Source organism: Oncorhynchus mykiss, chromosome 9 (genome assembly GCF_057628025.1).
Source record: "Oncorhynchus mykiss isolate SJ-2025 chromosome 9, ASM5762802v1, whole genome shotgun sequence".
NCBI classification, from domain to species: domain Eukaryota; kingdom Metazoa; phylum Chordata; class Actinopteri; order Salmoniformes; family Salmonidae; genus Oncorhynchus; species Oncorhynchus mykiss.
This window is the reverse complement of record NC_143030.1, coordinates 40,855,756-40,883,078: the sequence shown is the minus strand read 5'-3', so window position 1 is coordinate 40,883,078 and position 27,323 is coordinate 40,855,756. Positions and strand designations below refer to the sequence as shown.

The 27,323-nt window shown below is 45.0% G+C and overlaps 1 protein-coding gene across 4 annotated transcripts; it reads left to right on the top strand.

Moving 5' to 3' along the window:
- Positions 1-113: 113 nt before the first annotated feature.
- LOC110531943 (protein TASOR) lies at positions 114-26,836 on the top strand. 4 transcript variants are annotated; one of them, XM_090184207.1, is made up of 20 exons: positions 114-690; positions 7,691-7,836; positions 8,137-8,229; positions 8,405-8,477; positions 8,985-9,076; positions 10,862-11,156; positions 11,679-11,784; positions 11,918-12,021; positions 12,513-12,622; positions 13,154-13,226; positions 13,342-13,416; positions 13,567-14,343; positions 15,022-15,326; positions 15,452-16,768; positions 17,486-17,608; positions 18,002-18,161; positions 19,600-19,708; positions 24,374-24,552; positions 24,711-24,845; positions 25,045-26,836. In XM_090184207.1, the coding sequence occupies exons 1-20, from the start codon at positions 381-383 to the stop codon at positions 26,451-26,453; spliced, it is 5,991 nt and encodes a 1,996-aa protein (XP_090040333.1). In that variant the 5' UTR covers positions 114-380; the 3' UTR covers positions 26,454-26,836. The 4 variants fall into 4 exon arrangements, with proteins under 4 accessions (XP_090040333.1, XP_090040332.1, XP_090040331.1 ...); XM_090184206.1 differs by having other exon boundaries at positions 25,042-26,836; XM_090184205.1 differs by having other exon boundaries at positions 15,019-15,326.
- Positions 26,837-27,323: the final 487 nt, after the last annotated feature.

Sequence of the window (27,323 nt, the reverse complement as noted above, 5' to 3'; positions counted from 1 at the left end):
ATGTGTGTGGGGGGGCATTATTGTTGCCCAACTCCAGCCATCCTCACATACTTTACGCCCCCTCAGATTTGTGGGGTGCATGACGCCCTGGTCATACTCATATGCAGAGTCCCGTTATGAGAGTCAGGTGTCCTACGATTGTCCACAAAGGTAGACGCTCAGCCAGCAGCTGTCTCAAAGAAAGCTATTTGACTTAAGGGCCTGTAGGAGGCGCGGCTTTTCTTGAACGTAAACAGAGTGACGACAGCGCTTTGCAGTGGTGGAGAAGAAGGCATACGTCATTCACAATGGCGGAGACAGGGTGAGAAGGAGAGTGTGTTAGTGAAGCGGCGCAGTAACCAACTACATTGCCCGCGAAAGACGCTCACGGTGCCTGAAAAATGGCCCTGAACTCCAAAGTGGAGAGAAAAACGGACATACAGTGTCTGAAGACCGGCGAGCTCGACGTGGAGAGCGGGGATAGCAAGAAAAATTCGTGGTCAGCCGCCATCTCGGCCACATCCAACCAAAATGGCGATCAGACTGGATGTGAAGACCGTATAATGCCGGAACAAGAAGCATCTGAGCGGCGGAGGAGCGGGCACACGGACACAAGAAGCTTCAATAATTCACCGCTACCCGGCCAGAGACTGGCTGAACAGTTGCCAAGGAGAAATTTTCAGATACCGAGGAAGATTAAGGAACGGAAAGGTTGTGCCCTTTCTCTACTATTTTCAACAGAGGCTGCCTTGTGTCATAATTCAAGTGCAGCATGTTGCAAACCCGCGTTCCCTACCGGCTGAATTTAGATGGTTGACATGGTTAAATGTGATCCATCTGCAGAGGGAAGCTAGTTTATTGCGCGTAAACCTCGTTATTGCCGTTGTTAACGTAATATCGGTTCCCGTACTCGGTCAGCATTGCAGGTAAGTTTCGGACCAGGCGCAAGGAGGGAAGCACGTGAAGAGACGCAGCCCATCTTGCCTGATTAATCAGACTGATAAGGGAGGGACTATACAGATACTCCTGGTGCCCAAAATTGATGACGTATGACGCGCAGCGAGAGTTGAGTGGGGACGAACGGATTCGGTTCAGTCAGTCATAATGAGCCCCTTGTGGCTAGAAACTTCAGCGTGAATGTGAGACTTATCTGCCGGAGGTGGGACTTCGAGTGTTCAGAAACTTTCCGTGTTTGTCAGAGTATTTCAAATAAATAAAAGAAAACAGATTATAAAGGAAAAATCCAAACTATCTTTTTTTTTTTTTTGACGTTAGTCCATTGTTGATACAGTCCCAAAATGTTTTGCATATCCTCAGTCAGAGTTTCAAGATATTTGACTTTCAAGAAGCAAAGAAATTTGGTGAAAATCACTCAAATAAATGTGCTTTAGCTGTTATCCTGGCCTGATATTGGCTACACCATCTAGCTCAGGGATGGGCAACTTTTTAAATGTTCATTTATTTAACAGTTAAGAGCAAATTCTTATTTACAATGATGGCCTGAAGGGGAAACAGTGGCTTAACTGCCTTGTTCAGGGGCAGAACAATTTTCTTTATTTTGTCAGCTTGGGAATTTGATCCAGCAACCTTTCGGTTACTGGCCGAATACTCTAACCACTACGCTACCTGGGGATAAGGGCTACTCAGTTCATCATGAGGGGTCAAAGTGACTCGTGGGTCTGTACCCACACATGCAATCAGAGCTGTACCTAGCCTTTTGTTGGGCCTCCCCTTCACCCACCATGTGAGCAAAACATTTACAGAGAGATTTTTTTTATTTTAGAGTTAATTTATTGCAATTCTACACATTTTGACATGGGGTGTGGAGAATGTACTTTTGAAGTACGTTTGCCGCAATTCTACACTACAACTTTTCTTTGACTAATTTTATGGGGTGGAGAGAATGGTTGTCAGTTTTAAAGCACATTTCTGGCAATTCTACAGAGTTTTCCATAGGGTGGGAGAGTGACTAACAAAATCAATGGGGGCCTGCGGTCAGAATTCGACCATTATTACTACAAGTTTAGATAGCTGGCTAGACTAACTTACCAATCTAAAAACATTTTAGCTGACCTGAACTATTTGATTGACATAAGAGAAACTGCTGATGCACAACCAAATTTTGAAATTGCACCTTGTGTATTCTACTATCTTAACTCTCAACAGTAAAATAAGACCCCGACTCCTAATTATAAAAAATAATTCTGAGTTCTCAATCTTTGATCTAGCTACCTTCAACTCCTTACTGCAGGACAGCAGTGCCCTGCAAGCGGGTGCATACTCTCCCCATTTGACGGTGACATTCAGATGGTTACTATAAATATTACAAGTTATTTCTCATGTAGGCTGCTATCCCACTATAAATAAAATCAAGTGGGATGGAACAAATTGGCCACTAGCTACCACAAGTGATGCAGCAGGCACTGCATCTGCCTTGCTAGAGGCGTCATTACAGACCCTGGCAGTATCACAACCGGCCGTGATTGGGAGTCCCATAGGGCGGCACACAATTGGCCCAGCATCGTCTGGGTTAGGGTTTGGCTGGGGTAGTCTGTCATTGTAAATAAGAATTTGTTCTTAACTGACTTTCCTGGTTAAATAAATGTTAAATACAAATAAATGATACAGCTGCCCAGTGGGAAGCACCAGTGAGAATTGCACCTCGATACAACACCGTTGTACTGTCATTCACACCGGCTTTCTGTAACGTTAGCTAATTGGCATGTCATGGTGATGTCCAGATGGTGACCAATACTACAAGTTATTTCTCCCTCACCCATCGAAATAAACTTCACTTTCTTTGACAAGTTTGAACTAGCGTCATGGTGTGGTTGCCAGTTAGCCAGCATAAACTATATCTGGGAAGGGCTCATCAGGACGACTGACTGAACCAAATCCATTTGTCTCCAGTTGACTCTCAGCTGTGCAACATACGTCATAAATTTTGGCACTAGGCGTGTCCGTATAGCCTCTCCCGACTGATGCAATGGATAACGTGCATAAAGATGGCAGAATTCTGATATGTCTTTGTTTTAGCACCATCTACCGAGTTTTTAAACTATGGCGTGCGATATGGTTCAATGTGCCAATAAATCCACACAATCTACTTTTTAGATTTTCAAATTGGCCGCGTCTTGAAGCTAAAATTGTAATCACGTATACTCTGCTAATGACCAAACAAAAAAAGAGTAACTGAGAACTTAGCAAAACAAGGAATTTGTGGTAAATGCATTGGGGCCGCCATCTTTGAGCACTTCCGCTATTGAATTGGTATACATTCTGAAACAGGAGTGCAAAATAGTGGAAATGTTTCTTACAAGCCAGAATGTTTAATCAAATTAAACTGGTTGTCTGTGCGGTTGGTCCTTCAGCTGGACATGCAAAACCATGTAAACATTCTGTCTTGTAAGGAACATTTCCATGATTTTGCACTTCTATGTTTCAGGCTATATACCAATTTAATTATGTATCACAGTCTGATTAATCAGCCAACTGCCCATCAAGCCTCCATATTCCTTGGGTCTACACAGGCTGATGTGGAGAGAAAAAGTAGTTTTGATGATGGTATTCAGCCGAGGACCCAATTTGAAGGCTTTTTGGTGGAAAATGACTATAGTGGTGAAGTCCACTCGGTTGCACAAACACTACACCCATCTAGACTGGCCCTTCAGTGAAGCTTCAAAGATAGTCAGCCGTCGTCCCTTGTCTTCCATAATCGGTATCAAATCTGTGAAGATAAGTCCAGACTCTAATTTTATTCCCGTGCTCACTCGAAATAGTGAACCCATTGGCAATCCAGGAGTGTAGCCATACTGGGAGAAGCTGCCAAGGACTGGTGCTTACCCGAACCGAACAAATGTGCTGACATACTCCTTTAAAAGACCTTCGCTTGAAAAAAATGCATTGGTACTGTTTGTCCATTTTTGAGACGCCCTAGCCAAAATGTTCAGAATTAGTTTAAGATATCTCAAGAAATCTGTCATTCATTTTGAGCTGTTTGCCGAGGAGATCTTAGTCGCGCAATTTTATATCTAACAAAGATGTTTGGTGCAGTATTTCTCAATGAAAAAATTAACATGAGAACAAGTTGTCTCTCGTCGAATGACAACAGACTTTATTGAAGAATCTCTACTGTTAACCAGTCACCGACAAAGGGGCGTAAACTTCGGCTTGCCTCCAGAAAAAATGTTTAAAATAAATAACAAAAACGTCACAATCTTGTCATAATATATGCACAAACTGTTTCGTCTGGGGAGCATGCGGACGACTTTAGACTACTATGCAATGGACACCACCATGGGCAGTGGAAGCCTGTTTTGTCATTGGTCCACTGCTTGGATTGTCATCGGAAAGATTTCCAGCTATGCAATGGTGCCTGCTATATTCACAGGTTGTATGTGTTTGGTTTTGTAGTTGGGAAGATGCAGAATTATGATGGCACAGCCTGCAAAGTTCATACAAGTTGCTCTCATGGGCATATAGCTACAGTGGGACAAAAAAGTATTTAGTCAGCCACCAATTGTGCAAGTTCTCCCACTTAAAAGATAAGAGAGGCCTGTAATTTTCATCATAGGTACACTTTATTTTGGCCCATTCCTCTATGTAGATCTCCTCTAGAGCAGTGATGTTTTGGGGCTGTTGCTGGGCAACACAGACTTTCAACTATGACAGACAAAATGAGGGGAAAAAATCCAGAAAATCACATTGTAGGATTTTTAATGAATTTATTTGCAAATCATGGTGGAAAATAAGTATTTGGTCAATAACAAACAAAACATCTCAATACTTTGTCATTGCCAACAAAGGGTATATAACAGAGGTCAAACGTTTTCTGTAAGTCTTCACAAGGTTTTCACACACTGTTGCTGGTATTTTGGCCCATTCCTCCATGTAGATCTCCTCTAGAGCAGTGATGTTTTGGGGCTGTTGCTGGGCAACACGGACTTTCAACTCCCTCCAAAGATTTTCTATGGGGTTGAGATCTGGAGACTGGCTAGGCCACTCCAGGACCTTGAAATGCTTCTTACGAAGCCACTCCTTCGTTGCCCGGGCGGTGTGTTTGGGATCATTGTCATGCTGAAAGACCCAGCCACGTTTCATCTTCAATGCCCTTGCTGATGGAAGGAGGTTTTCACTCAAAATCTCACGATACATGGACTCATTCATTCTTTCCTTTACACGGATCAGTCGTCCTGGTCCCTTTGCAGAAAAACAGCCCCAAAGCATGATGTTTCCACCCCCATGCTTCACAGTAGGTATGGTGTTCTTTGGATGCAACTCAGCATTCTTTGTCCTCCAAACACGACGAGTTGAGTTTTTACCAAAAAGGTATATTTTGGTTTCATCTGACCATATGACATTCTCCCAATCTTCTTCTGGATCATCCAAATACTCTCTAGCAAACTTCAGACGGGCCTGGACATGTACTGGCTTAAGCAGGGGGACACATCTGGCAATGCAGGATTTGAGTCCCTGGCGGCGTAGTGTGTTACTGATGGTGGGCTTTGTTACTTTGGTCCCAGCTCTCTGCAGGTCATTCACTAGGTCCCCCCGTGTGGTTCTGGGATTTTTGCTCACCGTTCTTGTGATCATTTTGACCCCACGGGGTGAGATCTTGCGTGGAGCCCCAGATCGAGGGAGATTATCAGTGTTGTATGTCTTCCATTTCCTAATAATTGCTCCCACAGTTGATTTCTTCTAACCAAGCTGCTTACCTATTGCAGATTCAGTCTTCCCAGCCTGGTGCAGGTCTACAATTTTGTTTCTGGTGTCCTTTGACAGCTCTTTGGTCTTGGCCATAGTGGAGTTTGGAGTGTGACTGTTTGAGGTTGTGGACAGCTTTCTTTTATACTGATAACAAGTTCAAACAGGTGCCATTAATGCAGGTAACGAGTGGAGGACAGAGGAGCCTCTTAAAGAAGAAGTTACAGGTCTCTGAGAGCCAGAAATCTTGCTTGATTGTAGGTGACCAAATACTTATTTTCCACCATAATTTAATTAAAAATAAATTAATTAAAAATCCTACAATGTGATTTTCTGGATTTTTTTTCTTCTAATTTTGTCTGTCATAGTTGAAGTGTACCTATGATGAAAATGACAGGCATCTCTCATCTTTTTAAGTGGGAGAACTTGCACAATTGGTGGCTGACTAAATACTTTTTTGCCCCACTGTACATTAATTCTCATTTGATGTTGGATCTAGAATCTAGCCTATTGCTTGATGGATATGTCCCATGCATTATGTGACTAAATAGTCAATTGACCAATTTTCAGAATGCATATGCGTGATGCCAGCTCTGTTGGAAAATAGACTGGTGGATGAAACTTGTTTGAAAATATTTCATCAGCATCATAATTGAGCACAAAGTACATTGAGAGATCTTGGCCATTTTTGCATAAATATTGAATATAGGGTGGTAGGGTCATTAGATGAAGATAGGGAATTGCTATTGGTAGTGGTCCGCATTACAGTGCAGCCCCATCCTATCACTCTTAACAATGGCAACCATTTGGGAAAGTGAAGCTCTTTAGTGTACTAACCATCTTGTATAGTTGGGGCATGTCTGTTGATGTTTTGATATGTTGTCTATCATACTGACCTCGTGTTCTGTGAACATCTGAGTTGTGGTCAATTCAATTTCCATTGGACATGGGACATTCCTCATAGCAATGACATTCCATTTTAGAATAGGACGGAATGAATTGACCCCAACTCTGGATCCCAAATGCCATTTCTTGCCATATTATTTGCCCAATGCGATTTTCCATACCTGGCAATTTATTAAACCTCTCCTCAAATTGTATTTGTCACATGCTTCGTAAACAACAGGTGTAGACACTGAAATGCCTACATATGAGTCCTTTACCAACAAATAATTAAAGATGAAATAGTGACACGAGGAATACTGTAAAACACAACGAATAACAACAAGCAAAAATAACATGGCTATATACTGGGAGTACCAGTACTGAGTTGAGATGCAGGAGTACGAGGTTATTGAGGTACATATAGGTAGGAATGAAGTAACAAGGCAACGGGATAGATGGACTGAGCTGTAGCAGTAGTGTATGTGGAGCAGCAGTAGCAGCTGCATATCTGGTGAGTGTGAAAGTGTGTGTGGCGTCAGTAGGCATGTGTGCGCGTGTGGTGTCATTGTAAGGAAATGTAGTTCATCCTGATTATGCTGCAGCACCATCCTGATATTCTGCAGTGCTTCCAAGCATTACTCACACAACACCACCTCCACAACCCTTATGTGCCCAATCCCAGATCGACCCTCTAGGCACTTGTGTATAAGCAATACGGAGAAGAAAAATCCACCTTGTCACTCGGAGGGAAGGTGGTTTAAGCATAATGCTAATACCTGTCTAATCTCTTGACATCTCCATAAAGTGCTTAGATGTAGGGGCAAGCTGTTCAGAATGCATATGCGTGATGCCAGCTCTGCTATGCTATTCCCAAATCAGAGTAAATGGGATTCTGTAAAGAACTGTCATTACGGTGTGAAACATGTTTTTCCAAGTCCCCTCTCTCTTGCCCCCTCTTAAACACACTTACTAATCCCTTTTGACAGTTTAAACTGACCAGAGACCCAGAAAGTAGCCTATTGAATGCTTAAAAGTAAGAATGTATACAAATGAACAATGTCATCCTGTTCTATGTTGTGCCAACCACATCCCAAACACTAATCCACTGCTTCTCTCCTCCTAGGCCTGTACCAGTTTCTGCCCCCTGACTCCCGGGAGTTTGAGGGCCTTGTGAAGATTCTGTCCTCCTCCTACCTGGATGCATCCTCTAGAGGGACATTCTCCTACAGCAAGGCCAGGCTCATTCACAATGAGCTGCTGGAAAAAGAGGTAGCATCAGCAAGCCCCCCCCCCCCCCCCCCTGCCAGTTAGCCTCTGGCTGTTCTCAATGTTAAGATGTTATTTGAAGTTTTGCAACAGCTCCACTTCCTAATGTTCAAACAAAACACATTACCCTCTACTGATATTGTCCCCAGACTGGCCCAAAATACTAATTGATAATTTTGCACGACCAATAACAAATACGTACTTCATATCTCCTTCACCCACCCACAAAACCAGTGACCCCTTTATATTGCTGTGCTCACATATTTTCTCATGATGCCATGGTTTCCTGTGTGTGTGTGCCAGTTCATTGAGAAGAGGAGGGAGCTAAAGCAGGAGGGCCGTACAGACCCAGAGCTGGTGGAGTCCTACTGCTTCATGTTCCCAGACAAGTCTAAGGTGAGCCTGAGGGCCTGCCTGCCTCACCAGGGCGTGTGGTACAGCTCATTGATTTACTACTCTGATCTGATGTTGCTGCTACAGTGAAGTCTGGATCTTTGGATTATGCATTAGGTTTTCCTTTAAAACCATTTTTCTTTCTTTTTTGACTAAATTTGTGAATTACTTTTTCCAGCTCCCGTTGATTTGTGAGAAGGGTCTGTCCGTGGGACACTCCAGGATCACTGCACTCGGAAATCCAGCAATGGGTGAGTGTGCGCCTGTGTACTTATTACCAAATGTCATGCATTATGCTGTTTTTAGGGAGAGTTTACAAATGTCAAATTTGTGCTGTTCACCTTCTAAGGATTGGACTCAGGAAGGACAGTTTTTCTCGCTAATGCACTTGTGTTTTTGGGCCTGGTGTATGTCAGTTTGAAGTTGATCTGCTTTTGAACAAGTTTAATGTTTAATGACTCTCTTTAAATGATGAAAAGCTGTATGCCTCAGCACAGTAAGAGCAGCTTTGTCCACTGATGGACAGCTTAGCATTTCTACCAGATACAGCTACATGAGAAGATACCCAATACATGACCTAGCAACAGCTGAGTATTGTGGAAATATTTATTACAATACATAAACTACACTGCCTCAAACCTCAGTCATAAAATATTAGCCCATACACAGAATTAGATTTGCCAAAAGTGAAAGTTGTTTATGAATTGTTTTTGTCTCATTAGTTTGTGCTTGACATTACTGTTGTTTTGTCATTTCAGGTGTTTATCTGTCCAAATTCTCTGATTTGCTTCAAATGAACCCGTTTGAAGCAGGAACCTGTGGAGACATTGTTGTATTTAAAGTCATGAGGGTAAATACATGTCCTATCTAACTTGAAACTATATGTATCTTAAGAATACCTAGAAAATAGTTGCTTACATTGCTACAGCCTAGCGTTGAGTGCAACCAACATCACCTTTCGGCGAAATTCGCCGTTTTGAATCCAAAATAGGTGACCTATGTGATTCGTGTAGATCCGATGAGAAAAGTTTTTTTGGGGGGGCTTTGGATCACTACTGGCTGTAAGCAAACGAGTGATACGCGTTTGGAGCAATACTGGCTGTATCCAAGGTTCAGCCAATCGTTCACATAACCACAGAATGCTTCACGCGACTGAAGAGAGAAGAGACAACCAATGTGCTGGTTACTGCATCAGGGCGTGCTCTGGAAAGACAGCGGGAGAGTGGAAAGGCAGTTTGTCAGTTACAGCAGTGTGTCCCCTGAACGATAACGAAGAGGTAGGTGAGAAGCCTGACCACGGAGACGGGGGGAGGGGTGAGAAGGTGATGAAGCTACTTCATGAGCTGTAACCGAAAAACAACTGGCATTTGGAAAGTTTGAGGTGAGGGAGAATAAGAATAAGTATCTTTCTAGCTGGATCAAATTCTCCGTTAACTAGCCAGAGAAATGTTGAGCAACATTAGCCAACTGACCAAATAATTGAGTTTATGGTGTGAAAATTAGCCGGCTAACAAAGTCAGACAGCTGTCTAAGGTTATAACATCAGATGCGCAAGCGTTAGTAACCTAACCAATTCGCTATAGTATTAACTGGTATACAACTCCTTGCCATTCCTCAAGTTATAACGCGTTAGTTGCTCACTGGACCCAGGCAATCTGTGAACTGTTAACTAGCTAACGAACTAACTACTATCTGTGAAATGATGTTTTCCGTCTAATGCACGTGGTTCATTTTCAGAATAAGAGAGTTAGGTGCAAATGATGAGTTGCTTGTTAAACAAGTTGATTCAGGGATGAAGTGTAGCTGGAGCTGGGCCTGGCTTAAGCTGGATGCCACTAGAGGTGAAAGGAACACCACACACACGTTCCCTCTTTTTCAATAAAGTGGATTAAAAGGGGTATGCCAGGTGTACTCTGCCTGAAAGAGACCAATTATGCCAACAAAGGGTATCATGCTCTGCTGGCACATTGTAGAACAGATGTACGTCCACAGGCAGAAAGTGTACAATGTAATAATGTGTAGCCCAAATATATTGCTTTTGTGTTGAACTTGACAGTAACACTTGTGTGTGAGTGAGGGTGGGATTGTTAAATGTTTTACTCGGTAAACGTTATTTTTACCTTGTGCACTTGATCAATGTCTACTATAGAGGCCACTATAATAGAGCAAAAATAGAATGCCTGTTTGTTTCATTCTATTTCTACTTTAAGATTTTTTCCCCCCAAGTGCAATATTTAGATGTGTGTGTGGTCACAAGCGTTCTATTATAAAGGCTGTCATGGCTAACTGCCATATTAGTGTATTGTTTTTTTCTCAAGACTTGAGTGTCATTTGCAGTAAAGTATAGGCAACAAATAACATTGGATTGCTTTCATTTTTTTTCTTTTGCTGTGAGTTAGGTTCACATTAACCACTTTTTATTTTACACACAGAGACTGATCATGTAGATCAAATTCTTTGTTTAATTATTTAAAACATGCATTTCCCCCTAGCAGGGATTTTTTGCATGTTTCATTGCAAAAGAAAGTGTCACCTTTTTGGGCCCTCACCAGTTTGCATCCCTGCAACATATACCAGCCTGTATACCACACCAGTTTAAATGATCTGTAACCCATTAAGTGTGTTTGTCCCTCAGGGCCGGCTGAAGAGCATCTTTGAGAACATGCCCAAGAGTGTACTGGACCCCACGCCCAAGTTTGACTGTCATGTCTCTAAGAACGCCACACGGGTCACTTCCCTGCTGTCATACAGGGCCTTTGAGCTCACGCAGCAGTATTTCTATGAGTTTGCTTTTGATGAGATCAAGTCTCGGCCCAGGCATGTGTGTCCATACGCTGTGGTGTCCTTCCAGTACAAAGGCAAGGAGTCTGCTGCTGCACCTATGGCTGCACACAGGTTCAACAGCACTGTCTGTGAAGGAGGAAGCAGAAGTACGCTCCCATTTCTTCTTTTTCACATTATCTCTCTGCTTTAATGTGTTTGTACTGAAGGATTTAGTAATTGTAGAGGTGAAAGTATTGTACCACTACCACGTATCTACAGTACTAAATCCATGTGCATGTATAGTGCGTATGTTGTGTGTGTATGCATGTGTGGGGCAGCAGATAGCCTAGTGGTTCGAGCGTTGGACTAGTAACTGAAAGGTTGCAAGATCGAATTCCCGAGTTGACAAGGTTGAAATCTGTCATTCTGCCCCTGAACAAGGCAGTTAAACCACTGTTCTTAGGCCATCATTGAAAATAATAATTTGTTCTTCGCTGACTTGCCTAGTTAAATAAAAAACTGTCTGTGCCAATGTTTGTTTTAAGTAGGTATTGTAGCATGTAGTTTGATAGCTAGCTTGTATGTTGGCTGACTATGTCCATATTTAACCTGTGACTGGGGCCATTGTTTCTATTGCAAATGTAAAGTGTTTTGAATGCACTTTAAATAAAGTTTAATTTGCCTGTCAGGGAGGAGTAGCTACACTGTGTGGAGTGGGCCGCTGGTGAACAAGGGACAGGAGTTGTGCCAGGTGTGTCTGTGCTCCTCTACACGCCATTTCCTCCCTTTCAAACTGTGAGTACCCCTTTATTATCTATACACGTATTTATTTCTATAACTAAAACATGGCTGTCAGTTGTAATTCATAGTTAATAAATATTAAGTTATATAATAAGTAGATTAACGTGTGTGTGTGTTCTATTTGCAGAGCGGAGAAGTTGGAGATGAGTATGGGGATGCAGCTGGACCAGGTGAAGAGGAAGATTCCCTCTGTTCTGTTTTCCTGGGACACCTACAGCGGAACACGAGAAGGTCAGAAACACTCCATACCTCTATAGCCTTACTCCTAGTTTGGCTCATCTATTCTCTGACGAAGACAGCAGTACATAGGCATAGAACGAGGGTGTTAAACAAATTTTGCCCCTGGGGCCTCATTTGGTCTTCAACAAGAGGCCACACTGAAAATACATATTTCTTTGCCATCAACATAAAAATAAAGTCCTCTGTCCATCATTCTTGGAATTTTTGATGCTCCCTGACTGTCTAGCTTTCATTTCGGTGATTATTAGCAAGCTGGACACAGTCAAGAAACGGTGGACCATTATCATATCTGCACAGTTTCGATTTGGTTTGAGTCATTGTTTGACACCCCTGCTATAGAATGGCAACAGCAACAACAACACTGAATCTGACTAACAACAATGTAGGAACTGTCACCCGAAGTCTTGATATCACTGTGTAGGTGTTTTTTGTGTGTGTTTTTTACCAAAGTGTGTGTGTGTGTGTGTGTGTGTGTGTTTCAGTGCTAAAGTGTGGGATGTACTGCAGCCTGTTTGAGGTGGTGGATGGGAAGGGAAAAGCGAGCACCAGCACTTTATCAGGACTAATACATAAACTGGAGAGAGAGAGGATGGTGAGTCACTCCCTGATGGTCCCTCTGGCGGATGTTTAATCAAGATAGATAATACAGAATTGTATATTTACAATTCAATGAAATGTACCTTGCATCAGCAAAAATCCTTAACGGGACATAAAAATAACAACTGACAATGTACAAACACATATAAGGGTTGGGGACTGTGCAGGAGACTACAAGTGATTAAAGAACATCACGTCATAGTTGAATGGTTACACATGAAGACTAGAAAAGGAGTGGGGAGGGGGATGCGGGGATGGATCATAGTGTCATACAGTACATCCTCCCAGTCTTCCATTTGGTCCCCCATGACGTTTGAAATGTGGAGCAGCTAAATTGTTCAATTCCCTAGAAGGGGCGCTGTCATTTGTTCCCCATATGTTTTTAATCGGTAGAGCTAATGAGAATCAGGTAATTCCAATGCTGTAATGTTAAGTCAAGAATAGTGTTGCACAGCTGCAGTGTATGTATGTAAAGTGTTTGTTTAGATGTAGTGAATGTTAACGTCTCATTTCCTCCCCTGTGTAGGTGCTAGTGAAGCCTTTATTTGATAAAGGCTTTCTCTTCCTCTTGTCATCTACTCAGATGGTCAATCCCAAGGGTATGTCTTGTCTATCTCTTATCACGTCTTTTTCGTTCTCACCTCTCATTTCTAAACTGATCTGACATGTTGTTTGTGTGGGTTATTACAGAGGAAGTTGTTTTGTGTATTCTAGAACGACAGGGGCGGTTTGAAAAGAGCCTGCAGGCACTGTTTATCTTTCAGGAGTCCAGGGGAGTCATTAAGTACAGTAAGTATTCTAAAATATCCTTCTTCAAACCACAGTTGCAGCTTATTTTTCCTTGATATGTGATTTCTAGTAAGAGCCTTTTATGTGCACCTTATGCACTTTTAACCACTACCCCCATTGACCATGTCCCTGCTGTCATTCTTCCCCCAGAGCAGGAGCCTCTGTCATCTGAGCCTCAGCCCCCCCTCTTGGTCTCCATGGAACCATTCATCCCAGCCCTGCACTACGCCCTGCTGAAGATGCGCTCCACCCCCGACATCAAGCACCTCAGCACCGGGGTGGAGCGCCAGGCCCTAGACTACCTGACCAGGAGGGACAGTGTCAGGGCCTTCCTTGTCCCAGAGTACCAACAGAACCTGGATGAGAGGGGCAGCATGCACCCCGCGCCCCGTCCCAAATCCAACATGGAGGGTCTGCTACGCTCCTACCTGCATGGTCCCTCCTCGGCTTACGTCCTCCCCATGGTCAAGGCCAGGGACATGATGGACAGGATCAACCAGCCCCCGTCTGCCCCGGCACCCACCACCACGGACTACAGCCCTGTGTCAGACTGGGGGGGCTCAGGAGGGTCGGACAGACCAGAGAGGCAGCCTCCAGAGAGCAGTAGCAGTAGGAGGAGAGGGGGCCCTTCCCAGACCCAGGCCCATTCTAACGGGGCTGCAGCAGGGACAGGGGCCCCTCCCCAGAGGTCCAGGCTAGCCCAGAGTGATTATGATAAGGAAAAGATGAAACAGCTTCTGAAGCTGATCCAGCTGCATAAGAAGGCCCTTGTGAAGGAGCCAGGGGAGAAGGAGAGGGACGAGGGGGGTGATGATGGGTCCTGGGAGGGCCCCCATGGCCTGAAAAGAAAACTAGAGGAAGACGAATCAGGAGCCATGTATAAATATCTACGGGGAGCCCACTTCAGCAACGGAGAGCCCAGTAGAGGTGAGTCTGGGGCTACGCACAATTGGCCTAGCGTCGCCCGGGTTAGGGAGGGGTTGGCCGGTAGGGATGTCCATGTCTCATCGCGCACCAGCGACTCCTGTGGTGGTCCGGGCGCAGTGCGTGCTAACCAATGTTGCCAAGTGCACAGTGTTTCCTCTGACACATTGGTGCGGTTGGCTTCCTGGTTGGATGCGCGCTGTGTTAAAGAAGCAGTGCGGCTTGGTTGGGTTGTGTATCGGAGGACGCATGTAGCGATGAGACAAGCTAGTAGCTACTAAAAACAATTGGATACCACGAAATTGGGGAGAAAACGGGGTAAAAATGTTTTTTAAAATTGTATGTAAAATATATGAATGAGTTGAGTTGGTGTGGGAGAGAGTGATAGGTGGGTGTCGGTGTGTGCAAGACTGAAGAATAAGGGAAAGAACAAGTGTGGGAGGGAGTCATAAGTTAAGTCATAAGTTTAATAATAATAATAATAATAGTGTTTTAACATTTATACGCCAACCAAAGAGAAAATATTGATTTCAGGTTCTGATTTAACATTTAAATCTAGGCCTATATAGTCAATAATATCCTTTCTAACCTTTCCGTGTGTGTACTGTAGAAGCCTACCGTATAAACCTGGTAAGTGAGGCTACATCCATCCTAACCAAACTGTCTCCGTCCTCCCAGTAGCCCAGGGGGAGGAGGAGGGGGACGGTGGGAACTACAACCTGGCAGCAGTAATGGAGAGTATGGGGATCTACAACACTGACCTGAGGGACAGGGGCAACTCCTCTCAGGCCTCCTCAGCCAACGAGACCCAGCGCCTGCTCAAGATCCTGCTCTCCACCCTCAACAAGGCCATGGCCCAGGGTGCTGCCGCCACCGACCTGCCCGACCACGGGGAGCCCACCACGGGCACGGCCAGCATGGAGAAGCCCCTGGCTGGAGCGCCGTACGCAGGGCGAGTGGAGCAGGCCCGACAGGACTGCCTGGAGGTGAGATTTTTGTGAGAACAAATGAAGTACGGACTCAGACATTTTGAATGTACTGAATCCTCTGGTGTTGTGATGGAGTATTGTGACTAACCATGGTGATGGTGGTGGTGTTTGTTTTGGAGCAGACGGAGTGCAGTCTGGCCAGCCTCTTCAGCCCCGGCTCTCCAGGAGAACAACACCACACCTCAGAAAATCCACCACTCACCTTGGATCTGGCCTCTCACACAGACAAACCTTTCCCCTTCCTTGATGCTCTGACTGACGGCCACCTGGAGCAGAGGAGATGTCTGGAGGGGGGTGAGAGAGGTCAGAGTGGTGACTCCCTTGAGCGGGAGACTGTTACGAGGCAAGCCTCTATAGAAAGTGGGGCTTCCTTGGAGAGGGCTCTGAGGGGAGCCTCTCTGGAAAGGGACAAGGTTCTTAGAGGAGCCTCACTGGAAAGTGAGAGGGTAGCCAGGGGCACCTCCCTAGAGAGGGACAGCAAGGTGGAGAGGCCAGCCAGGCCGTCCAGCACTCTGGACACCATCATTAGCCAGGGGCTCCACTGCCTCTCCAACTCCATCCAGGGCCTCATGGAGACCCAGAGGATCTACTACAACTCCCAGCTGTCCCCACGGCTGCCCCAGCTCCTCGCCTGGCAGCCCAACAGCTCTTTCTCAGACTTTGTGGCACCCTATGTCGTGTCTGTCCCTGTCCAGGGCCACGTCAACACCCTGTGTGAGAGGATGGGCCGACTGGTGCCCCAACCCCGCCACACTGACTCTGTTAAAGCGCATGGGGCTCGTTCTACCCTCTGTGCTCCCCCCACAACTGTGCCACCCCCTCCACATGCTCTCACCCCCGCCCCTCCCATGCCCTCTCTCCCCCCACCTCCTCATCACATCCACCTCACCCCTAACCCTCCTATTATCACTCTCCCTTCCCCACCCCATTCCCTCACTTCCATCTCTCCCCTTCCCCCCATCCCTCACCTTCTACCCCCAACTGCCCTCGTCCACCTCCCTGACCCTGTACCCATCACGTCCCCCACCCCCAAGCATGTCCCCAAAACCAAAGCACAGCCCCCTCAGGATAAGAGCGCCTCTTCCTCCCAGAGCCGGCACAAACTTGGTACGGTCAAACAGCCACACAAGAACCCCTCCGCAGCACAGAAGCCCTCCACGAAGAGGAAGTTTGAGCCATCTTCCTCAGAGTGTGAGATCTACTCCCCTTCCCAGGCCACCATGGGCTCCCCAGAATGCACCCCCACCCGGCCTAAACAAGCCCCTCTCACAGCCCCCTCTCCCCTGACCCCGGACTCAGCCGCTGGACTACTGATAGGCCAGCTGAAGCCTGAGGTGTTCAGCAGCCTGGTGGAGATCTTCAAGGACGTGCAGAAGAACACGGTCAAGTTTTACATCCACTCTGGAGATGACGAGAGTGACATCTGTGTGGAGATCAAGGTACTGTAGGCCTCACTCATGATTAGCACCGATGTTGTCAATGTTTGCCCACAGATGAACTCCTTCTCACCAATGATTGAGCTAACTCTTCACCAATACCTTTATCCAATAACTTTATCCAAAGTTTCTCTGTCCACTGTAAATATCGCAGATTAGCATTTTTCATCATGAATGTTGTTCTGGGGGCAGCTCTGCAGAGTGGCTACTTGCTGGCACAGCTAGTCTTAAAATTAACTTTTAAACCTAACCTTAACCACACCGCTAACCCTAATGCCTAACCCTAACCTTAAATTAAGACCAAAAAGAGAATTTTTACAATATAGCCAATTTTTGACTTTACAGATGGCCCATCTCATTGAAATCGCTCAGTTCTGCCTTCAGGACAATACTCGTCCCAATAAATGTCAACCTGCGTCATTATCTGCATTGTGAATGGTCACTCAGTGGCTTACTTGTCAAGAGTTCCCTCATGTTGTTGATCTACAAACATCCTTAAAATAACTTTCTCCTCTGGAAGACGAGCAGAGTCCCACTTCATTGTATTCTCCTTGTTTTACTGCAGAACACTACTGCCATTAAAAAAACTGTTTACAATATTGCACGACTCCTTTTTCCCTCATTCCCTTATCTTCACCTTGTCAATTTGGTTTTGTGATGTGTGTCAATGTCTTTGATCCTCTTCTAAAGCCCTTCTTTCTGTCTCTCACCCTGTGACAGGAGTATTTGATGAGCCTGGGTAACACAGAGTGTAACCCCCAGACATTCCTGGAGAAAAACAGCAATCTGGATAAACTGCTCATCATCATTCAGAACGAGGACATCTCTTCCCACGTTAACAAGGTAACATCATCATTATCGACTGACTGCCTGATTGACTGGCTGGCTGCTAGGATGAGTCATCATCGCCACGGCACCAGACAGAATGTCTGTCCAGAGAGAATTCTCATTAGCCCCCCAGAAAAAATCTGAAATAATGAAATTCTAATTGGACCTGTGGAATAGATTTTTAAATCCAACAAAAAACATGGATGCAGCACAGAGATAAACATAGTGTCATTAATTGAATATGTAGGCAGAGCTGGAAGACATGCTCCTCGCGGTAACTAGTCTGGCCATGGTCATTACCTCTGTTTCACACAAATGTACATTTCAATGTTAAGTGTTGAGGATGAATTTAAAGCTGTATGTATGTGTCTTATTTAATGATTTATTCGGAACCATTCCCCCTGTCAGATCCCAGCCCTGGTGTCGTTGAAGAAGCTGTCCATGGTGAGCTTTGCTGGAGTGGACAGTCTAGACGATGTGAAGAACCACACCTACAACGAGCTCTTTGTCTCTGGAGGATTCATCGTATCTGACGAATTTGTCCTCAACCCAGACTTCATAACTCACGGTGAGCCGCCTAAATTGGTCTCCGCAAATCTCCTTAACAGTCATTGTTAACAGTCACGTGGGTTCCACGTGTGAATATCTTGAGTTTTCGGTCACCGGTCCTTTCCATGAAGTTGGATAAATGCCATCGTTAGAGGATTTGGAAATAACATGCAGCTATACTATATAAACTCAGCAAAAAAATAAACGTCCCTTTTTCAGGACCCTGTCTTTCAAAGATAATTCGTAAAAATCCAAATAACTTCACAGATCTTCATTGTAAAGGGTTTAAACCCTGTTTCCCATGCTTAAACCATAAACAATGATCTGTGGAACGATCTGTGGAATGCACCTGTGGAACGGTCATTAAGACACTAACAGCTTACAGGTGGTAGGCAATTAAGGTCACAGTTATGAAAACTTAGGACACTAAAGAGGCCTTTCTACTGACTCTGAAAAACACCAAAAGAAAGATGCCTAGGGTCCCTGCTCATCTGCGTGAACGTGCCTTAGTCATGCAGCAAGGAGGCATGAGGAATGCAGATGTGGCCAGGGCAATAAATTGCAATGTCCGTACTGTGAGACGCCTAAGACAGCGCTATAGGGAGACAGGACGGACAGCTGATCATCCTCGCAGTGGCAGACCACAACACCTGCACAGGATCGGTACATCCAAACATCACACCTGCGGGACAGGTACAGGATGGCAACAACAACTGCCCGAGTTACACCAGGAACGTTCAATCCCTCCATCAGTGCTCAGACTGTCCGCAATAGGCTGAGAGAGGCTGGACTGAGGGCTTGTAGGCCTGTTGTAAGGCAGGTCCTCACCAGACATCACCGGCAACAACGTCACCTATGGGCACAAATCCACCGTTGCAGGACTAGACAGGACTGGCAAAAAGTGCTCTTCACTGACGAGTCACGGTTTTGGCTCAGTTGATAGTGAGAGGACGTTTTTCTTTTGTTTGCTGAGTTTACTCTTTAGAAACAGTATTTGGTCAGATTTTTTATTGTTAGAATTCCATTGTTGCTTTATGTACCATGCAGCTGCCATTACTGGGGCGGCAGGGTAGCCTAGTGGTTAGAGCGTTGGACTAGTAACCGAAAGGTTGCAAGTTTGAATCCCAGATCTGACAAGGTACAAATCTGTCGTTCTGCCCCTGAACAGGCAGTTAACCCAATGTTCCTAGGCTGTCATTGATAATAACAATTTGTTCTTAACTGACTTGCCTAGTTAAATAAAGATAAAATAAAAAAATACATTCTGGTTAGTAAAGTGTTCATAGATTGACTACATAGCAGAAGGGTGTTTTTTTGGAGGGGAAAAGACTGAACTCTCATGACAGGTCATTTATGTGGGGGGCGGGGGGGGTCAGTACGAGTATAAAGTGTTGTGTGTTATTGTGTTTCCTGTGCAGATCAGTAATGCGTTGTGTATTATTGTGTTTCCTGTGCAGACCGGTTGCAGGCATTCCTGGGGTTCCTAGAGGAACAGAGCTCTCCAGAGAACCCCTGGCAGTGGAAGATCCACTGTAAGTCCCAGAAGAAACTCAAAGAGCTGGGCAGGTCAGTAATTACCTCCACTATTACCATTGAGCATGGCCATCTGCATAGGTCTATGTCAAGCCATTCAGTAACATCGTCCAGCCCATACAAAGACTGGTAAGAAAGTCTATCAACCAATAAGGAACGTTTCTGGGAGGTTCAAAGTAGTAATAGTGGTGACGTTTATAACGCTGAGAAACAAAAAAATAATAATTAAAAAACATTATTAAACATAGGACATGATATCATGCTCTCATCAATAACTTGTTCTTTTTTTTCATCTTATGTATTTAGATTTTTTTAGTATTTATTTTATTTAGTTAACCTAAAGAACAAATTCTTATTTACAATGACGGCCTACCAAAAGGCCTCCTGCGGGGACGGGTGCTGGGATTTTCAAAAAAATTATACTTAAAAAAAAAATATAGGATAAAACACCACGACTAGAGAGACAACACTACATAAAGAGAGACCTAAGATAACAGCAAGTCAGCAACATATGACAACAACATGTTAGCAACACAACATGGCAGCAGCACAAAACATGGTACAAACATTATTGGCCACAGTCAACAGCACAAAGGGCAAAAAGGTAGAGACAACAATACATCACACAATGCAGCCACAATTGTCAGTAAGAGTGTCCATGAATGAGTGTTTGAATGAAGAGCTTGAGATAAAACTGTCCAGTTTGAGTGTGTGTTGCAGCTTGTTCCAGTCGCTAGTTGCAACGAACTAAAAATACAAGCGACCCAGGGATGTGTGTGCTTTGGGGACCTTTAACAGGGGCTCCCAAGTGGCGCAGCGGTCTAAGCCACTGCATCTCAGTGCTTGAGGTGTCACTACAGACACCCTGGTGTCAAAGCCGGCTGTATCCCACCCGGCTTTGATTGGGAGTCCCATAGGGTGGCGCACAATTGGCCCAGAATCGTCCGGGTTTGGCTAGTGTAGGCCGTCATTGTGAATAATAATTTGTTCTTAACTTCTCTGGGATATGAACTGAACAACAGCCAGTGAAATTGCAGGTCGCCAAATTCAAAACAACAGAAATCCTATAATTAAAATTCCTCAAACATACACGTACAGTGCCTTGCGAAAGTATTCGGCCCCCTTGAACTTTGCGACCTTTTGCCACATTTCAGGCTTCAAACATAAGGATATAAAACTGTATTTTTTTGTGAAGAATCAACAACAAGTTGGACACAATCATGAAGTGGAACGACATTTATTGGATATTTCAAACTTTTTTACTGTATTATACTGTATTATACACAATTTTAAAGATAAACGTCCTGTAAGTCCAGCCACAGTGTCTGATTTCAAATAGGCTTTTACTGCGAAAGCACACCAAATGATGTTAGGTCAGCACCTAGTCATAGAAAACCATACAGCCATTTTCCAGCCAAGGAGGGGGCTCACAAAAGTCAGAAATAGCGATTAAATTAATCACTAACCTTTGATCTTCATCAGATGGCACTCACAGGACTTCGTTAGACAATAAATGTGTGTTTTGTTCGATAAAGTTAATCTTTATGTCCAAAAACTTCATTTGAAATGGGTGTGTTATGTTCAGAAATGCATTGTCTCAAACAAACATCCTGTGAAAGTGCAGAGAGCCACATCAAATTACAGAAATACTCATAATAAACATTGATAAAAGATACAAGTGTTATGCATGGAATTATAGATAAACATCTCCTTAATGCAACCGCTGTGTCAGATTTCAAAAAGGCTTTACGACGAAAGCACACCTTGCGATTATGTTAGGTCAGCACCTAGCCACAGAAAAACATACAGCCTTTTTCCAAAGAAGGAGAGGTGTCACAAAAGTCAGAAATGGCGTTATAAATATTCACTTACCTTTGATGATCTTGATCGGAATGCACTCCCAGGAATCCCAGTTCCACAATAAATGGTTGTTTTGTTCGATAAAGTCCATCATTTATGTCCAAATACCTCCTTTTTGTTTGCGCGATTAGCCCAATAATCTTAATGCTCAATGCGCAATCGCTTAGTTCTGACGAAAAGTAAAAAAAATTATATTATAGTTTGTAGAAACATGTCAAACGATGTATAGAATCAATCTTTAGGATGTTTTTATCATAAATCTTCAATAATGTTTCAACCGGACAATTCCTTTGTCTTTAGAAATGAAAAGGAACGCAGCTAACTCTCACGGCCACGCGCATGATTTAGCTCATGGCATTCTGCCAGACACCTGACTCAAACAGCTCTTATTCGCTCCCCCTTCACAGTAGAAGCCTGAAACAAGGTTCTAAAGACTGTTGACATCTAGTGGAAGCAGTAGGAAGTGCAATATGACCCCATAGACACTATATTCGATAGGCAATGACTTGAAAAACTACAAACCTCAGATTTCCCACTTCCTGGTTGGATATTTTCTCAGGTTGCCTGCCATACGAGTTCTGTTATACTCACAGACATCATTCAAACAGTTAGAAACTTCAGAGTGTTTTCTATCCAAATCTACTAATTATATGCATATTCTAGCTTTTGGGCCTGAGTAGCAGGCAGCATGATACCATGTTTTCTGTTTATTTTTATTGTTTTCTTGTTTCTCGAAATTGTTGCAACCCCTATTACTAGCCTGTTCAATCTCTCTTTCGTATTGTCCGAGATCCCTAAAGATTTGAAAGCTGGCGCGGTCAGCCCCCTCTTCAAAGGGGGAGACACTCTAGATCCAAACTGTCATAGACCTATATCCATCCTGCCCTGCCTTTCTAAAATCTTTGAAAGTCAAGTTAACAAACAGATAACCGACCATTTCGAATCCCATCCTTCTCCACTATGCAATCTGGTTTCCGAGCTGATCATGGGTGCACCTCAGCCACGCTCAAGGTCCTAAACGATATCGTAACCGCCATCGATTAAAGACAGTACTGTGCAGCCGTCTTCATCGACCTGGCCAAGGCTTTCGACTCTGTCAATCACCACATTCTAATCGGCAGACTCAATAGCCTTGGCTTCTCAAATGACTGCCTCGCCTGCTTCACCAACTACTTATCAGATAGATTTCAGTGTGTCAAATCGGAGGGCCTGTTGTCCAGACCTCTTGCAGTGTCTATGGGGGTGCCACAGGTTTCAATTCTCGGGCCAACTTTTTTCTCTGTATACATCAATGATGTCGCTCTTGCTGCTGGTGATTCTCTGATCCACCTCTACGCAGACGACACCATTCTGTATATATCTGGCCCTTCTTTGGACACTGTGCTAACAAACCTCCAAACGAGCTTCAATGCTGTACAACACTCCTTCCGAGGCCTCCAACTGCTTTTATATGCAAGTAAAACTAAGTGCATGCTCTTCAACCGATTGCTGCCCGCACCGTCCCGCCCGACTAGCATCACTACTCTGGACGGTTCTGACTTGTGAATATGAAGAATATGTGTACAACTACAAATACCTAGGTGTCTGGTTAGACTGTAAACTCTCCTTCCAGACACACATTAAGCATCTCCAATACAAAATTACATCTAGAATCGGCTTGCTATTTCGCAACAAAGCAGCCTTCACTCATGCTGCCGAACATACCCTCGTAAAACTGACTATCCTACCGATCCTTGACTTCGGCGATGTCACTTACAAAATAGCCTCCAACACTCCACTCAGCAAATTTGGATGTAATCTATCACAGTGCCATCGGTTTTGTTACTAAAGCATCATGTACTACCCGCAACTCCGATCTGTACGCTCTCGTTGGCTGGCCCTCACTACATATTTGTCGCCAAACCCACTGACTCAGGTCATCTATAAGTCTATGCTAGGAATTGCCCCTCAGCTCACTGGTCACCATAGCAACACCCACCCGTAGCACGTGCTCCAGCAGGTATATTTCACTGGTCATCCCCAAAGCCAACACTTCCTTTGGCCGCCTTTCCTTCCAGTGCTCTGCTGCCAATGACTGGAACGAATTGCAAAAATCACTGAAGCTGGAGTCTTATATCTGCCTCTCTAAATTTAAGCATCAGCTGTCAGTACAGCTTACCGATCACTGTACCTGTACACAGCCAATCTGTAAATAGCACACCCAACTACCTATTATTACTTACCCTCTTGCTCTTTTGCACCCCAGTATCTCTACTTGCACATCACTCCAGTGCCTCTATGGCCTATTTATTGCCTACCTCTCTACTCTTCTACATTTGCACACACTGTACATAGATTTTTCTATTGTGTTATTGACTGTACCTTTGTTTGTGTAACTCTGTGTTTGATTTTGTCGCACTGCTTTGCTTTATCTTGGACAGGTCGCAGTTGTAAATGAGAACTTATTCTCAACTGGCCTATCTGGTTAAATAAAGGTGAATTAAAAAATGAGGGCTGCAGTAGATATCTCAGATGAGGGGAGTGAGGCCTAAGAGGGTTTTTATAAATAAGCATCAACCAGTGGGTCTTGCGATAGGGAAATACAGAGATGACCAGTTTACAGAGGAATATAGAGTGCAGTGATGTGTCCTATAAGGAGCATTGGTGGCAAATCTGATGGCTGAATGGTAAATAACATCTAGCCTGTCATGCGCACCCTTACCTGCCGATCTATAAATTATGTCTCCATAATCTAGCATGGGTAGGATGGTCATCTGAATCAGGGTTAGTTTGGCAGCTGGGGTGAAAGAGGAGCGATTACGACAGACAGACATCCCCACCCCCTCTCTTCTCTCATAGGTTGAACAGTGATGCCATGGCTCTTCTGAACCTGCTAACAGCCTATCAGAAGAAGCACCTGGTGGAGTTCCTGCCTTACCACGAGTGTGACGCCCAATCACGTCAGGCCCCTGATCTAGACTGCCTGGTCAAGCTCCAGGCTAACCACACCCAGCACCGCCACATCATCTTCCTCACAGGTATCACCACCATCATAATTTTCACAACATTATCATTTATCATCCTCTTTCTCACTCACTGCTTTGAGAATCTCTCTCTATAAGGCATTCTTCTGTTTGTAAATCAGAATATTTACTTTTCCAGTTGAGCACCCCTCTTTTGTTGTTTGCCCCTAAAGAGAGGCGGTTTGAGATGTTCCTGCAGTACTCCAGGAACGGCATAGTGATAGCGAACATCGATGACATCATGACAAGTTTTCACAGCCTAATTGGCTGCAGGGATCTGAACGAGCTGCCCACGCCGCCCTCTACTGGTGGGTATCATGAACAATGACTTCACAATTCAAATGCATAATTCTTTGTGATGGCAAGATATTTGTGAACAAAATTTTAAAAAACGTGTGGCCAAATGTGAAATATTTTACTTGAATGTATCTATAACCTTTTCCTTCTCTTCCCCTCGTCCCCCCCTCTCCTCTCACTTTTTCTCCTCCTCTACTCCTCTCTCAGTAGTGCATGACGAGTGTGTAGAAGAGGAAGATATGTCGCTGGACTCTGATGACGACACCCAAAACCAGCTTATCGCCAAGCCCCCTGCCCAAAGCCAGGAGGGGGGAACAGGAGGGGGCATGGGGGACGCAACCCAGCAGCCCCCCTTACCCGAGTCAGACGATTTTCGCCCCCCTCTTCCCGACCAGCTCAACACCCCCGGCCGACACACACCCTCCTCCCTCTCTTACTCCAGCGGCACCGCCAACCTGGCCGACTTCGCTGCTCTCAAATCAGCCATCTCCCAGTTCAAAGCCTCTAACCAGGTTGGGAGGGCAGGCTTGGCGGACGTAGGCAGCACTTCGCCAGGAGCGTTTGCTGTCAACCCCCACCAGAGCTTCCTGTGTCCCTCCACCCAGTGGGCATCCTACTCTGGCTCCTCCGGCTACACGGCCTCCCCGGCCTACCCCGCCTCACCCTGCAACAGCAACCAAGAACAGGACTACAGACACCCAGCCACAGCACTTACTACAGCCCCAGGCTCCACTCTCACCACAGGGCCTCTGACCAGCCAGGCCCCCCTCACCCTATCAGACATCCCCCAGCCTCCCCTTCCACCACATCTCACGTTGGGTGGGGCTCTGTCTCAGTCATTTAGGATGCCTGGCTCTGATACTGGAGCAGCAGGGGTTAGTGTTGGAGCATCCTTCTCTATAGCCAGCAGTACTAGCATTCTGTCAAGCACAGCCATAGAGGTCTCTTCCTTTTCTCCATCCACTGCACTTACATACTCAGACCCTGCTGTTGCCTCCTTAGGCCTGGGCTATTCTCAGAGCGAAATGGCCCAGCTCGGCTACCTGGAAGGGGTCAGCTCCAGCACTAATGGGACCCCCACCCAGCAGGGGGACAGGACACTCAGTGGGCCCGGGGAGAGCCCATGGGGGTTAGGAGGTGGAACACCTAACAGTCAGGGAGGGGCCACACCTGGCTCTGTTTCCCACAGCGGCCTCACCCAAAGCGGGGAGAGGGAGAGGACAGGCACTCCTGGTGGCAGTACCCCTGGAAGTCAGGGGGGCCGGACTCCAGTGAACAGTATAGAAAGCCTTGGAGCGGGCATGGCTATTGCCTCTGTAGCCACCAGGGGGGGCTCAATAGCTAGGCCAATGCTGCCAATCCTTGGAGGTACTGGAGGTAGTCGAGGTGGCGTGGCCAGTGTACATCCACTCAGCGATGTTCGCTTCAGCTGTATAGGTGCCATGTCTGGACAGATGGATGGGGGTATGGAACGCGGGAGCATGGTTTCTAGGGGAATGGGTCCCGGGTCGTTAGGGGAGTGCCGAGGTAGAGGAGCCCCACCTGGAGGCCCCTGGCCTAGGCCAGGTGAACAAGATTACTACTCAGATTACACATACTCACACAACTACTCCCCCTGAACAGACAATCATAATTATAGAGAGGGGGTAATGGGCACGTCACACTGGTAGACCTGAATGTACATATTTACTTGTCATAAACACATTGAATTGATACTGGACAGAAGGATCCTGTTTTTTTTTTTACAAATAAACTTGATACAGGCAGTGCCGAGTGTCGTTACTGTCGTGCATAAACGTACGCTCTTTACATGTGAGCCTTTTCAGACCCCTGTTCCAACCACTGTATTTATAATTGCCAAGAAATGTAATGAAGAGAAAGGCAACTTTTTTGGGGGGGGAATCATAAGTGGAAGGCACTCACTTTTCACTGTTGGTTTTCTTTTTTACATCCTTGGTTGTTCAAAGAAGAATATCTATTAAAATAAACATGTTTCAAATCATATGTCACTTTGATAACTATTAGCTACTATTAGATAACTATTACTATTACTATTAATCATGATGACTAGCAATCTAAAAGCATGCACCACATCTGTCACCACCTGTTATTGAATTGTCTTTTTGTTTCTGCACACCTGGAGATCAAAACCTTAGGTTCATGATGAGCTAGTTGTCCTGGCGGCTTTTTGGACATATGAGGGTTAGTCTGTCATGGAGGCGTTATAAGCCAATCGATGGGAGCTACAAATCTGTACTAACAATTTGGTATGTAGTGCTAAGAACCTCCAATAATCTGAATGACATCTCTTATTGGTCTAATGGAGTCTAGCAACTGCCGGGTTCAGAAGTATAACAATAGTAGGCCCATCAAAATAAATGGGACTTTGATAAGGTTGAGAGCCATGTCATAGGAGAGAATAAAATAGAGCATGGTCCAAAAACAACTGAGTTTTTGCTCCAGTTCAGGACTAACACACCAAATTCATC

Excerpts from the sequence above, each read along its gene's own strand:
- LOC110531943 (XM_021615471.3), top strand. The coding sequence starts at position 381 with ATGGCCCTGAACTCCAAAGTGGAGAGAAAAACGGACATACAGTGTCTG. Across the intron at positions 7,837-8,136 it reads ATGAGCTGCTGGAAAAAGAG|TTCATTGAGAAGAGGAGGGA; the intron begins GTAGCATCAGCA and ends TGTGTGTGCCAG. Across the intron at positions 18,162-19,599 it reads CCCAGACTTCATAACTCACG|ACCGGTTGCAGGCATTCCTG; the intron begins GTGAGCCGCCTA and ends TTTCCTGTGCAG.